This window comes from Orbicella franksi, chromosome 13 (assembly GCF_964199315.1).
Source record: "Orbicella franksi chromosome 13, jaOrbFran1.1, whole genome shotgun sequence".
Lineage (NCBI taxonomy): Eukaryota > Metazoa > Cnidaria > Anthozoa > Scleractinia > Merulinidae > Orbicella > Orbicella franksi.
Window position 1 is genome coordinate 23,752,069 of NC_138157.1, and position 15,279 is coordinate 23,767,347.

The 15,279-nt window shown below is 40.6% G+C and overlaps 1 protein-coding gene across 3 annotated transcripts in view; it reads left to right on the forward strand.

Moving 5' to 3' along the window:
* The window catches only part of LOC145464958 (protein O-glucosyltransferase 2-like), a 176,052-nt gene that overhangs the window by 13,355 nt on the left and 147,418 nt on the right, over nucleotides 1-15,279 (forward strand). For all 3 annotated transcript variants that reach the window (XM_081448770.1, XM_081448771.1, XM_081448772.1), the window contains exon 3: nucleotides 15,072-15,277. In XM_081448770.1, coding sequence (XP_081304896.1) covers nucleotides 15,072-15,277 — 206 coding nt within the window. The remainder of the gene's footprint in view (nucleotides 1-15,071; nucleotides 15,278-15,279) is intronic.

The window sequence follows — 15,279 nt, forward strand, 5'->3', positions numbered from 1 at the left end:
GAAATGCGGTCAGTTAGGTCGGAATTCATTCCTGGCCAATACACGGTTTCTCTTGCTTGTCGGAGGCAACTTTGAATTCTGGTGTGGGCTCCATGCGACTTGTCTTTAATCTTTGTGTGCAGGCTCAAGGAAATGACACAGCGCTGACCTTTGAAGATTAGACCATCCTGTGCTGGTAGCTCATCTCTAACTAGGAAATATGGATGGAGACATGTGGGGACTTCCTTCTTCATGTCAGGCCATCCACTGATGATGATTTTCTTCAGCTGTTGAAGAGTGTCATGTTGAGCTGTTTCTGCTTGAATTTCCCTCAGCTGGGGCTCTGAGATCAGGAGGAAATCAGTTGCATGGATAGTTTCAGCTTCCTCTTCCACTTATGAGGAAGGCTCTAGATAGTGTGTCAGCTAGGTACGTTTCAGAGCCAGGCTTGTACCTTAGGTCAACATTGTACTGCTGGAATTGTAACAGAAGTCTCTGGAGACGCTTTGGAGCTGAAGCGAGAGGCTTCTCGTAAATCGATACTGGAGGTTTGTGGTCCACAAAATCACTCGTCTTCCAAATGTGTAGTGGTGATTGTGTTCTAGCCCGAAGACCTGAGCTAGAAGTTCTTTTTCAATCTGAGAGTATCTCTGTTCTGCTGGGGCGAGTGCGTGGCTTGCATATGTAACTGGTTGGCCCACTTGCAATAAAACAAATCTGAGGCCATTTTGTGATGCGTCACCTTGTCCTTCAGTTTGGGCTTGTGGGCTGAAATACTTGAGGACTGGGACTTGTGTAACAGCCACTTTGAGAGACTTAAAGGCATGTTCTTGTGCCAAGGTCCACTGCCACTGAGTGTCCTTATGCATAAACTTTCGGAGAGGCTGATATAACTCAGACAGGTTACTGAGGAACTTTGAAAGGTACTTGACCATGCCAATGAGCTGCTGCACACCCTGGACATCAACGGGAGTTTCCATGCTCACTATGGCATCAATCTTCCTGGGGTCAGGTTTGACTCCTTCACTGCTTAACAGATGCCCAATGAATGTCACTTTTTGGCATTTGAAGTCAAACTTTGCTTTGTTTAATTTAATGTTCCTCTATCTGCATCTTTGAAATAAACGTACAAGGTTTGCATCATGATCCTTATCTGCATCTTCCTTAGTGTCACCCTGACCAGTAATCAGTAGATCATCTGCTATTCTATAGATACCAGGCAATCTTTGCAAGTTTTGATCAAGCTTCTGCTGGAAGTATTCAGGCGTAGGGCTGATTCCATAAGGCATTCTTAACCAATGCGGCCCCGTGGTGTCTGAAAGGTAGTGAGGCGGCTTGACTTGTCATCTAACTCTATCTGGAGAAAGCCATCTTTCAAATCTGCTTTGGAGAAAACTCATGCTTTCCCAAGTTCTGGCAGAATGTCATCAATCACAGGCAGGGGGTAGTGACTTCGATGCACTGCCTCGTTCAGGGGTCTTGGGTCGATACAGACTCTGACTTTCCCATTCGATTTTGATGTGACAACTGCACTGGACACCCACTTAGTTGGCTCTTCTACTTTTGTTAAGACACCAACATCTATGAGACGGTCAATTTCTTCTTTAAACTTTCCTTTCAGAACTACTGGCACTCTGCGGGGAGGCATGACCACTGGGGAGACTGAGTCATCTACTTCAAGGTGTAACTTTCCTTCCATTCTTCTGAGTCCCTTGAAGATGTCCGCAAAGTCAGTTAACACTTGCTCTTTAGTGAGAGAGCTACTCTGAGAGGTGGTGAGATCTTCATTGTTGCTCACCAGCTGGATATTGTGATGTTGGATCACAAGAAGACCCCTTTGTTGTGCTGCACAAGCTCCTATTAGTGGCGTGTAGTTACCATCCACTACAACAAACTTGGCATTATACTTCTTTCTTGTCCTAGGATTAAGCATGCTCACTCTTGCCGTTCCAAGTGCTGAGATTTGCTGCTTGTTGTAAACTGTCAGTAGCTTGTTTGATTTCTGGATCTGTGCAACTCCTGGAAGGTATTTCTTTGGAAGGACATCGCACGATGCACCAGAGTCAATCTGCATTCTTACGGGTTTCCCTTGTATCTCCATAACTGCATAGATCTTGTTAGGAAAATCAGTCACAGAATACATGACTTCAGAAGTACTCACATTATCATCTTTGGTTGAGAGCTCTACAGATAAAATTTCCTTTTCCGATGAGAGATCGGTTTCGACAAAGGACACTTTCTTTCGAGAGGTTTCCTTCGAGCTTGATTTCAGAGCCTTTGGTTTCTTCTTTTTCGTAAACTTGTCACATGCGTCAAAGTTGTACCGTGTAAATCGGCCCTTACAATTCTGATCAAAAAGTTGGATAAAGTTCTAATCAAGTGACCTTCAAAACCCTGCGAACCCTATTAAAGCAGCTACAAATAGTGCGTCAGAGTTCGTAAAAGGGCTTACTAATAGTCAGCACATGTACATGTCGAAAGAGCGAAACAAACTAGAGGATAGGCATTTACATGTTAACTGTTCGACTTTCCATCCAGCATGTTTCTTGACTCTGGATTATGACGGAGTCTACAAGCAACGTTGATGAAAAAATTCCACTCCACTCAATACACATACATTACTTCCCCGAGGTATAACCTTGTCTGTTTTGCTGTGGTATTTTTTGAATTGCGGTTGCACTTGTCTTTACTGCAGTGCTACATATTTTCATTCGTGGTGGACGCAAGGTGGGAGCACGTGGTAAAGACAATGTTTTGCTGCAAAGTGATGGGTCCATAGTCTCAGGTGGTACTGTAGCAGTGTGATCAAGACAACTTCACAATTCGTCAACTGGTGCTTGTTGTTTCGTACAAATATATTTTTGTGGCTACCGGCCTTGAAGAGACGTAGCCACTTCTGTCATCATCTTTGAAAGTAATGTCTGTAACCCTAATATTCGAACAGTTCTTGTAGCCCATCCGTGTAACCTTATTCTTCAGATAGTTTTTGTAGCCAATCAGATTGCGTTCATACACACACAATCCTCAGATAGTGTTTGTGGCCAATAGTGTCTGTTTGCATCACTTCATAAAAATTTTGAATATGAGACGCGACCATCTTGGAGGAGAATTGCTTTAAACATGGCGGTCACAGAACTGTAAGAGATTAATTTTTCCAGCCGTATGGTGTTTGCATATGGTAAGTCACTTAAAAGTAACACGAAGAGGAGATATGTGGAGAAGTTAGCTGTCATTGGCATAGATCCGTTTGTCTTTCTGCAGCAGAAATCTACTCTGGAATGCCTTCTTCTTGTTGTATCATGTGATCTTGTCTTACCTTGTGCTTAAAACTAGTTTCCATAAAAAGGAACAGTTCATGACTATGGCTAAGGGAAAAAAAACCCTAACAGAAAATACGCTGGTCCTCCAAGTCTGGGGGTTTAGCGTGGAGTTAACAACCCCACCTAGTAAAAATTATATTGTTACAGAAACACAGAAGCACCAAACACACATCCGCTGTCCTGTAGGAAGAGGTTCGTCTGAATGTATGATGCCGAGCAGGGAAAGCCAGCAGCAACGGGAACCTGCCCGACCGATCCTTCTTTCTCCAAGACAGCACACGCTAATTGCAACCTGGAATGTAAGAACAATGTACAAACAAGGAAAGACGTCCATGATAGTGATGGAAATGAGGAGGTATAACATCAGCATACTGGGGATTCCAGAAACAAGATGGACTCAAACGGGTCAATTCCGTCTTGCCACGGGAGAGCTCATATTGTACTCTGGCCATACTCATGATGGGGCACCACATACTGAAGGAGTGGGATTTATGCTATCCAAGCAGGCAGATAAAGCCCTGGTAAGCTGGGAACCAATAAGTTCCAGACTGATTACAGCCACATTTAGAACTAAGCAGACCAGGATTCTTGCTAGATTTATAATGGGGTATGCACCTACCAACGATGCAGCTGACGAGACAAAAGACCATTTTTATGATTGGCTTAGAAAGGTGATGGGCAACAACCGACCACAAAGGGAACTGACCATCTTAATGGGAGATATGAACATGAGGATTGGATGTTGTAATGTCAGCTATGAAGAAGTTATGGTTACACATGGACTAGGTAAAATGAACAACAACGGGGAGAAATTTGCAGACTTATGTGCAGAGCATGAACTGGTCATAGGAGGGTCCGTGTTTCCACACAAATGAGTGCATAAAGCTACTTGGGTCTCGCCTAACTATAGAACAGAAAATCAGATAGACCACCTCTGCATATCTAGGAAGTTTAGAAGAACACTACTAGATGTAAGAGCAATGAGGGGAGCAGATGCCAGCTCAAATCACCATCTCCTAGCGGGTAAATTGCAGCTTAAATTAAAAAGATCAGTTAGAGGCACAGTAAGCAGGGTGAAGTATGACACCAACCTTCGGAAAGACCCACTCTTTTCGCAGCAATTTTCCATTACAATCAGGAATAAATATCAGATCCTCCAAGACATGCAAGAATCCGAAGACCCAATAGATGAAAGCTGGGAGAAGTTGGAGAAGGTATGGAAGGAAACAAGCGAAGAAACACTTGGTCGAAGGAAACAACAAAATAAAGCATGGATGTCTCATCATACTATCTCTAAGATCACCCTAAAAAGAAAGAAAAAGGAGAACCTAAATAAAGCTCGTACAAGATCGCAAAAAGTGAGAGCCCATGCTGAGTATGCAGAAGCAAATAAGGATGTCAAACGAAGTGTGAGAAACAACAAGAGGAAGTATATTGAAGACCTAGCAAAAGAGACAGAGACTGCGGCCAGTCAACACAATATGAAAACACTTTATGATACAACAAAGCAAATGTCAAGTAGGTTCAAGGCATCTAACCACCAGATCAAAGATCTAAATGGACACCTGTTAACAACAACAGAGGATCAGAACAAGCGATGGGTCGAGCACTTTCAACAGCTTCTTAATAGACCCCCTCCAGCGAACCCTCCAACATTACCACCTTCAGACCAAGAACTAGACATAAACTGCGAACCTCCAACTGAAACAGAAATTAAAAAGGCAATTAAATCACTAAAGAACAACAAGGCGGCAGGCCCAGAGGACATCCCGGTGGAGTTACTGAAAGCTGATATTGACACCTCAGTGCACATGCTGCACGGCCTCATAGGAAAGATCTGGATCAGGAATCTATACCATCAGAGTGGAAAGAGGGTCTTTTGGTGAAGTTACCTAAGAAAGGCGACCTAAGCTTGTGTAAGAACTATAGAGGAATCATGCTTTTGTCAACAGCAGGAAAAGTCCTAAATTGCATTATCCTGGAACGCATAAGGGAAGCGGTGGATGAGATACTACGAGATAATCAGGCGGGATTTAGACAATCCAGATCAACATCAGACCAAATAGCCACCCTTCGTATAATCGTAGAACAATCACTTGAATGGAGGACCCCACTCTATATAAACTTTATAGACTACGAGAAAGCATTTGACAGCCTGGATAGAAGTACCTTGTGGGACCTGATGGCCAGCTACGGAATTCCTGGAAAGATCATATCATTAGTAAAGAACACATACAAGGGCACAAGTTGTCGCATTTTGCATGATAGTGGTTTAACCGAAAAGTTCAATATTAAAACAGGTGTAAGGCAGGGATGTCTCTTATCTCCGTTCCTTTTCCTTCTCGCCATTGATTGGGCAATGAAGGAGACAATATCTGACTCTAGGAATGGCATACAGTGGACCTTTGTAGACCAACTCAAAGACCTGGACTTTGCCAATGACTTGGCACTTTTGTCTCATACCCACTCCCAGATGCAAGCGAAAACCTCAAAACTTGAAGCCATCTCATCAAAACTAGGACTCAAAATCAACACCGATAAGACAAAGATCATGAGGGTGAATAGCAAGTCAAATGAGCACATCAGTATAGCAGACCGTGACATAGAAGATGTAACATCCTTCACATATCGAGGGAAATAACAACAGCCACTAAAATTAGAATATTCAATTCAAATGTTAAGCCCGTACTACTCTATGGTTCAGAAACATGGAGAATGACAGAGAAGACCGTGTCAAAACTACAGACCTTCGTAAACAGATGCCTGTGCAGAATCCTCCAGATTTACTGGCCAGATACTATCAGCAATGCTACCTTGTGGGAGACTACAGGTCAACTACCCGTCAAAGAACAAATTAAGAAAAGAAAGTGAACATGGGTCGGACATATACTTAGGCAATCAAACACCTGCATAGCCCGACAAGCACTGGGCTGGAACCCCCAGGGAAGTAGACGAAGAGGAAGACCACGAAACACCTGGAAAAGAGACACAGAAAGGACCATTCAGTTAAAAGGCTACACCTGGAATCAGATTGAACAGATGGCCAGAGACAGAGGCGTTTTATCTGTGGCCTATGCTCCAAGACGGAGTAATAAAAGGCATGATCATCATCATCATCACTTGCATATAATGGTGGCATGGTGTCAGAGTTTATTACAAGTGTTCTTGGACAAATCATCGGTGTCAAATACGTCGTTCTTGCATGAGTGAGGCATCCTTACCTGGTGAATGATTCTCATGTGCAGTTGTCAAATCAAACCGGCGTGTCTTTAAGTTCAACATACTTGTATCCATTTTGTGATTCATTTATCATAAAATGAAGTTGAGGAAACGTTTTCTGATAATGAAATCAAGGTAATTGAAAGAGAAACTATTGCTCAGGCTAAAGAAAGTGCTTTGTTAGACAAAGAGCTGGGAGTATAGCAACTTCCAAATGCTGTTCTGGCAGCAGCCAGTCACACAGATCTGTCTCAGCTCTGCCAGTCTGTAATTAAAGCCATACATGTATGTTATGAAAATATTTTCCAATTAGGCACAGCAGCCACCAAACATGGCTGCAAACATGAATAATCAGCCATTGTAGAATAATTTATGTGAAAACAGCAATATTAATAAGAAGTACCCATTCTTGCATGCCACTCCTGATTGTCTCTGCAAGTGTGACTGTTGTGGACAGGGTTATGGAGATGTGAAGTGCCCATATTGCATTGAGGACATTGACTTTGAAATCCTGTTCTTTGGAACAAAAAAATGGTTCTGTGTTCAGTTTGAAAAGAGATCATGATTATTATTATCAGGCCCATGCCAGCAACAAATCCACACCAATGGCAGAGACGACTTAGATTTTGTTTAGGTTGCTCTAAAGGTCCAGTCAATTTATATGGCAGCCTTTTCCATGGTGTCATCCATGGTGATATTGAGTAAGCAAGAAGTCTTCTTACAGAGAAAATTAGGACAATCTGTGTTGCCCCTGTTCAAGTAACCACAAAATGGATCAGACTGTGGGGTACATATTTGTCAAAGCTTATGGAACAAGCCTTACATTCATGCATGACACTAAGACTATGTAATATTACATTCCAAAAATGTGCACTCACCTAATAAAATGTTTAAAGTCTAGTAAAATGGAGCGATTTCCAGCTGTTATTCTCCCATAGAAACCTTGTAATCAAAGGCAGTGTCAGTACATGCAGTTTCACTAGCAATCTCTCTGCAATCTTAAATGTCACACATGTAATTATATCATCATCTAAACGGGTTAATGCATATAGGTGGGAAGGTGGTTGTATGAAAAAATAAAATGTTGTTACTTTAAGGCTTTTTTCCTGGTTATTAGAATGCATATCCAGGCTCAGCTTGTGCGGTTTGCACCAAAGCTAATACTCTTTTGCAATCCCACATTTTGTTGCATGTTACACCACACAAACTTTCACAAGTGAGTATCTCACAAGTATTTCACAAGCATCTCACAAGTCAGCATTTATTGACTTGAACTGTCAGTTCGGGTTGCACCACACACTGAAAGAGTCATTGTTAGATAAAGATTGATATTAGCCATAAGTGTATAAGGGAACATCAGTTGAACTATACTGGTTCAGTATCAGCTGTCACATCAATTTTGTCAAAGCCAAGGATGCCTTATCACTTGTTCGAGGACAATTTTGGAATATGAAGCTTATGACGTTTTATTTAAATGTGTTTTACTTGCATTAAGTTTTTTATGCTATTTCTGCTTACTAGTAAATGAGACATTGGAAATCAGTGCATGAGTAGATAGCACAGGCACTTTTATTGCTTTAGATATTACGTAACTACGTGTGTTGTATTAAAACTGAAACTTTTATTGTTTACTTTTTGGGTGGAGTTCATTGACAGTGAATTAAAAATAACAAACAGAACTTAGCATTGACTGAAGTATTTTACGTGAGGGTATGTAGCATTGAGATGTACAGGTTGCGCCTGAACTATGAAATTTTGCAAACCAAAGGGAATTTCCCTTTGGGCGAGCGAGAAGATTCTCATGAACTCAATCAAATGGAAGCTTTAAAATTGCCTACAGGTCCAAATTTAAGCTTGTTCTTTTGTTTACGTTTTGGATTCATGCTGAGTTCATGTACTGGTGGGGGTTGATTTAGCCTGTGAACAGGCTCCCGGCAAGGACAGAGAAAAATTTTGGCAAGCAAAGCAAGGGGCCTAGTGCAAAACTGAAGAATTTGGAGAGTGAAGCGATTGGGGCGGGACGGGGACCTGTAAACTTTGTTTTTGATGTGCATATCGGCCCCCGGTGTTTAGCCTAGTGACAAATCAGTCAATGAGGCAATTAGACCCGTCGAGAAGCTACATTTTCTATACTTGCAAACAGTACTAATCCAATATAGAGTGCGAGTAAAACAACATGTTCATGGCATATTTCAAACTTTGTCTCTCCCGAGCCAATACTTAGAGAGCGTAAAATATATTTTGCACTACTGAAATGAGCCTAAAGAAATTATAAGCACATGGCAACTGATAGAGGTGTCAAACTCTGGGAAGGGACATGCAGATAACAGCAGAAAGTCCTGAAAGCATGCCTTTGACCTCTAAAAATAATTTGCTATAGCACAGCCAAACGGCTCCACTCTACTTAAGGTATCTTGGTAGGTAGATTGACAGTGTTTGGAAATCGCGCTCTTACGCTGACGCTTTGAAAGAAAACCCCATCAACCTATACATTTTCTGAAAGCTTAATAGTTATACAATCATATCTTTGAAATTCTCTAAAAATTCAATGTCGCAGGGATATTAAAAGAAATACCCAGAAACACTGCTTCGCCTAAATTAATTAGCTTCCATGCATGAATTATCGGAACGGCACGATTAACATCGAAATGTTTTCTCACACATCACCCTCAAAAATCGTGTCTACGATCTTCCGGATGTGGTTTGTTTTTTTACAACCTCCTAAAGTTTGATATCGTCAATGCGGACATTCCTTTCTACAAAACAGGCCATAACTTTGAAACGGAAGCGAAATTAAACAAAGCCTGACACACTTCTTCAAATGAAGTGCAGTGTTATCATTCGAAGGACCAAATACCAGAGCTTTAAAAGGTTTGTGTGTAAACTGCAGTGATTTCTTTTACGCAGAAGATTTCGTTGGCACAATTGGTATTATGTTGCTCAACTTTAGACCTCTTTGTTCTCCAGACATTTATTAAAACCATAGAGGAAATCTTGAAGTGGAACAAGCAAGCGGGCCAGCAAGCGAACCTCGCAAGTCGATGTTGAGCCACAAACAAATGAAAATCTGAGGGACAAAATGCTCTCGGAAATGTCAGCTGTTGGGTAAGAAGTGATTCTTTGAACAAAAAATGTCCCTAACCTACGCTAATCGAAAGGAAGTTGTATCTGTAATAATAACATAATATAAAATAATGGGAGATAACTGATAAGCTTCACCATAATTCAAAATGTTGTTTTGACTCGATCAGGAAATTTCGTTGAAAAATGAAGACAATTACAACCGATTGTCAGCATTGTTCTACAGCTTCATTGGACTAGTGTCCTCGAATAACCATTCGTCTTGGTTGTAGTACGACCCACAGTCGCTGAAAGCCAAAGATCTTGCTTGTTCCACACTGAATTCATTGATTCCAGATTTTCGCTTCTTTGGCTTCTTTGAAGGTGAAAACAGCATTTTCGTCCGGACATTAAGAAGAGTAAAAGCAAAGCTTGTCAAGAACAAAAGCTAACTAGCGTTAAAGACAACCACACCGCAATTCACATTACATGTGACAACCGGCGGTGAATTTTAATTAGAGGTGACAGGAACTTGTCAGGGTTTAATGAGATTCAAAAATAGTTTTTTTCTTTATCTTAAAAAGTAAAAAAGCTTTTCTTACCATTGTTTTTGCAAAATATTTATCTCAGTCTTCTCAATTTGAACAGCAAAAAAAATAGTTTTCGCATTTTTTGTAAAAATTTACCTACCATGATGCCTTAAAATTCCTCTTCATAACACAGCATAAAGTAACCTTCAGAATCATGTGTGAAATTAATTATCGAAAAGTTGAGAGACTGAAAATAAAAAGAGAATGGCAAATGCATGAATGTAACGAACGGAGGGAGTCGTGTCAAATCAGCAATTTAACCAATCATATCATGGAATGGTGGCATCAATAGAATGTCTACAGGCTTTACTCGTTGGGGCTCACCAGGAGCCTGTTTGCAGGCTGGGGTTGAGTGATCCAAACCTGACATAACAGTCATGCAAATGTATCTTATAGAATTCTTTTCTAGTTAGAAGAAATGCTTTGGAGGGTAAACAAGTTTGCAACTATTGTTTTTGGCGAGCGAGAAGATTTTTGGGAACCCAAATGCATTGCGAGGTTTACATTTTTTTCAAGAACCCAAATGGATTGTGAGCTTTAAATTTTTGCCTCTGGGCTAAAATTTTGATTGTATTCTTTTGTTTGCTTTTGGGGTTTATTTTTAGTAGGTGACATGTTTCACAACAGTCATGGATAGTTTGACAGGTAGACTGGGTACTAGTAATTTCAAGTGATTGTTTTTGAAGTGGTAATCAAAGAAATTACAGAAGCCTGGAATGAGAACACTGCTGAGTTTTGAAATTTGTTTTTGTTACAGGTAAATGTAACAAGATATTTTTATTTGTTAGTTTCAAATGGTAACTTGACACTTATTTTTCATGCATGAGTGGTTGCTATTGTAACTGACAAATCAGTGACTCTTGTTCACACGGTCAGAATAAACAAACAAGAAGCCACTCTTGTGGCACGTCCAGAAACTTTAACTTGATATAAATTTAATGTTTGTACGTCTCTTTGTTTAGTGTCTTCAGCGGCATTTAAATATCTTGCATTAATGGCAATTCTTAAAAACGCGAATTTTAAGCAGAGATTTTCTTTAAGGTTTGTGTTACAAAATCTCTTCAAATATTCCTGAAGACTCCTTAGCAGCAAGTTACTCTGCAAATTAATTAGATTAGACTTTGAGGCGACACAGTTGTTCTTTCGTTTTGAAACAGATTCCTTGCACGGTTCAAAAAGGTTAACTATGTCTCTCAGAAAGTGCCAAACCTTTTTCTATAACTAATGTTTTCTCACGAAAAAGGCACCATTGTATTTAAAGGACTAATCTTACCCGATCATCCTTCTTACTTTTGTCTTTGTCACTATTAAGCGCACCACCAAAGATGGGATTGTTAGCAGCACAGGCCTTTTCAGAGATGAACTTTGAAATATTATGAATCCTAGGATGCTGATGGGACTCTTGGATGTTGTTGGCAATGCCAAGCCATTTAGCTTTCAGATGGAAGGGCAGACGATCGATAATGCTCCTTAAATTATCAGCACTGTTGACTTCATCTAAATATCCAATTGACTCCAACACGTTTTGGCAGTCCTTCAACTTTTCTGCAATGGTCTGTAATCCTCTCTGATCATTAGGTTTAACAGCTGGACCATGGGTTACCTGATTTACATGGGCAGTGGCAATTTTGAAGGGATGGGCGAAACGATCCTTTAACAGTTTCCTTGCAGTTTGAACTAAGTTCAGGTTTAGGTAAAGTAAATCCTTGTCTGATTGTCGATGCCATGGATTGAAACGCTTGTTGGTGGAGCTGCATCAGCTGCTGCTGCTTTTGGACAAATTGCTGAAGACTTCCATCAGACTGATGGATATCTCTGTCAGAAGGTTTAGTGAACCATTTAGGGGCATTAGGGTTCAACATCTTCTGCTGTTTAGCTGGAAAAGGTAATTCTTCTAATGGTCAAGTTGCAGCAGGGGGTAACATTTCTTTCTGGTCATCCATGGAAGATTTCTGTTCAACACACACGGTCTTAAACGATGGCGCACTTAGGACCCTTTTGTGCTCAGCTCTAATGCTTGCATTGCCGATGCCAGCTTCCAAAATTTGGGCTTTAAGTGCAGCTGCTTCAATGTCTTTTTCCGTGTCCAGAAGCTTCTGCCGTTGGAGTAAAGCATTGCATCTTTCTTGCAGTTCTAATTTCTTCTTCAGCTGTTGTAACCGTAGCTCAGCAACTGCCCTCTCGACCTTGGCTTCCTTTATTTTCACACTTAAACAGGAACTTGAATGCTGACTGCTTTTCGTAGCTGAAGTGCCGTGATGACTTAGAGAATCTCTCGGATAAATGTCGTCTTCCAATAAAGGTGCTTGAACATTAAGGCTCGGCTGAGAGCTGGCCATCCACTAATTGACACGTTGGAAAAATTCAAACTTTTCCTTTAGGTGACTTTCATATTCCAAAGTTGCCGCCTCAATCTCCACCCTATCATGGAGACTTTCCAAATAGATGGTATGCGCTCGTTTGTAGTTAATGAATGCTGCTGAACGACTTTAAGCTTGTTGTTAATGAGTTCGAGGTTCTGTTTGTTGAGAAGTAAACACTCCATATCTCTGTACAGCTTTGTTAGGAATGCTTGATATCCAGCATGAGATCGTTGCAAACTTCTCTTAACCTTCGATGTTGCTGGAACACCGTCATCACGAAGGTCAGAGCTTGGTATTGCCACATCAACGCCCTCGCTCATGAGGCCGATACCTTCATCAGGGAAGAAATCACCGGCTTCGCCATAATCAGTCCATCCAGTAAACACAGTGTTTTGAATGAATGTAGGTCTAGTAAGTGCTACAGACGTCACAGTTTGAATGTACAAGTTTAATCATACTGGGCGTAAACACGAGAGAAACAAAAGTGATCAGGGGTGTGTGATGTGTGTGGCTCAAAAAACTGTGGCAACTCGAATTCTAGAATTTGTACTTCAGGGCTCACACAACAGTGAAGCAGCTAAGGAAAAAACACGGTAGAAACCATCATAAAACTTTCAGCACTAACAAGCACTGGCGAAAAATGAAAACACAAAACTCCGCATAATGAAAAACGCTGAAGTATTACAGAGTGGGTTGCATAATTCCCAGGGATCACGGAAAAACGTGACACCCAAAAGCAAAGAAAGTTCTAGTCGCTACAGGCACAAAAGTCCTACAGGAGCGATTTTTCGTTCATACTGGACCACACTAAGAAGCTACAGTTGCTCTCAAGCAGCTCTTGCACTTCTTTCGTGATCTTCAAACTTCCCGCGTGTATCCATAACTCAATACACGCATGCTAAGCATGAACCAATTCTTTAGTAGTCAAAAATGGGTAAAATTATTGTTTTGTAGAGGTGTTTAGCTGCAGCCATGGGAATAAAGATTCTGAAGTCCTTAAAAACACCCAATTTCTGCGAGACTTTGTGGACTGTGCTCAATATGGTTGTGAAAATTCAAGTGCTTATCAATTAGGACTCTGAGATATTTGAAAGGAGATCCATTACAGACAAGATTACATGATCCTCCTCCTTTAGCGTTTGGTGTGAGCCTTAAATTACATATTCAGTTCCAGTTCCAGTGATAGGTATCGGGTTTTGCATCGCTCAAGCTCCATTTGGAATAACTCTGGTGATGGAAGGTTGTCACTCTATTTAGTAATAGGGATATTAAGATACAAAGACAGGAAGGCCAGGATGGGAACAGCAGTGGACGTGGGAAACTTTTGCGGATCCCGTGGTGTTGCTAAAGACTAAGTGCTTAAGATGTGTATTTTCATACTGGACAGCAACGTCAATAACTTGAGCTTCGTAAAGCTATTCACAAAAGCAATGACTTCCTTTAGACTAAAGAGATGGTGGAAATCTTATCCTATTAAGCTAAACGATGGAAACTGATGGTGAACAGTCAATGCTGAATTGATACTTCTTTATAAGCGAAGCAAACATCTCTGTCAGTATTTCTTTGTAATAAAGAAACCAGAATTTACGTATGGAAAAATTAAATGAACAATCTGATCGACCTACTTCAGATGGCTTTTAACCACTGAACGTTTGAGGACTTTGAGAATCCTGTTGCCAGAGGATCCTGGCATTGGGTGAACATTTCAATTTGCATCTGTTATTGTAACAAGCATTCGAAAAATAAAACAAACATTACATCAAGTTCCCGGTAGTTAAAAAAAAGCAATAACAACAACTAAACATCAGTTTGAAAATGTGCATTTTACTTGCTTGATAGATACTTTCATGGCACTCATTCTTACAACATTTTATTGACTGTAGTTCCACTGATGTATTCTCAATGCACGCAGTTAGTATTTCGTTTTGAGCTTACACACTTGTGACAGCGACTGAACAGTGACTGCAGAAACACAAATGAACCGACCAGGAGTATTTTTATTCTATTTTTTTCATATTTCAGTGTAGTATTTCTACACTAGAATCACGGAAAATGTGAACCTAATAAACACTTTCATCGACATAACTAAAAATATGGTCAGTTGGATCACTTGCCAGGGCAAAACAAGAGCAAAATATTCATGTTTTCCACATGATGGCAAGTCGGGCAAAATGGGGTCCCCGACGAGACGATGACAGCAGAGAAATGATTTGAGAGTTCTCATGCGCATGCCGGTTGAGTAAATTTACTTCTGGTAGCTGTCCTAGTTTGTCCCATCCTGGTATCTTAAGATGCCTAATGTATTGTACAAGACGACTTTGATAGCATCTGACAATGTCATCTTGCAGGAAGGTGCGGCTTCTGTTGCATTTATTTTGAGTGGTGCTATAGCTTTAGTTATTGAAACATAATTTCCTTGTTTAGAATAAAAGGAAAAAATGTTGTAGAAAATTATGTGAGTGAACCTGGGAAATTGACCAAAACAATTATTTCAATAAAAATCAGTTGCAGGTTGTGACAGCTCACAGCTTATTTTGCAGGAGGTGTGTACCATGAAACTTGCTTTTGCCCTGAATTGGATGGAAAGAGGTGGAGAGAAATTATGAATTGCCCGGAGAAATACTCGCAAATAGAGAAGGATCTTTCACCCTTTGACCAAATAAACCTGGAGGAACTAGCAAAAGAAGCTGTTGGTCGGTTTGGAACTCATCATGCAATTTGTCATTACTCTGTTATTAATAACCAGGT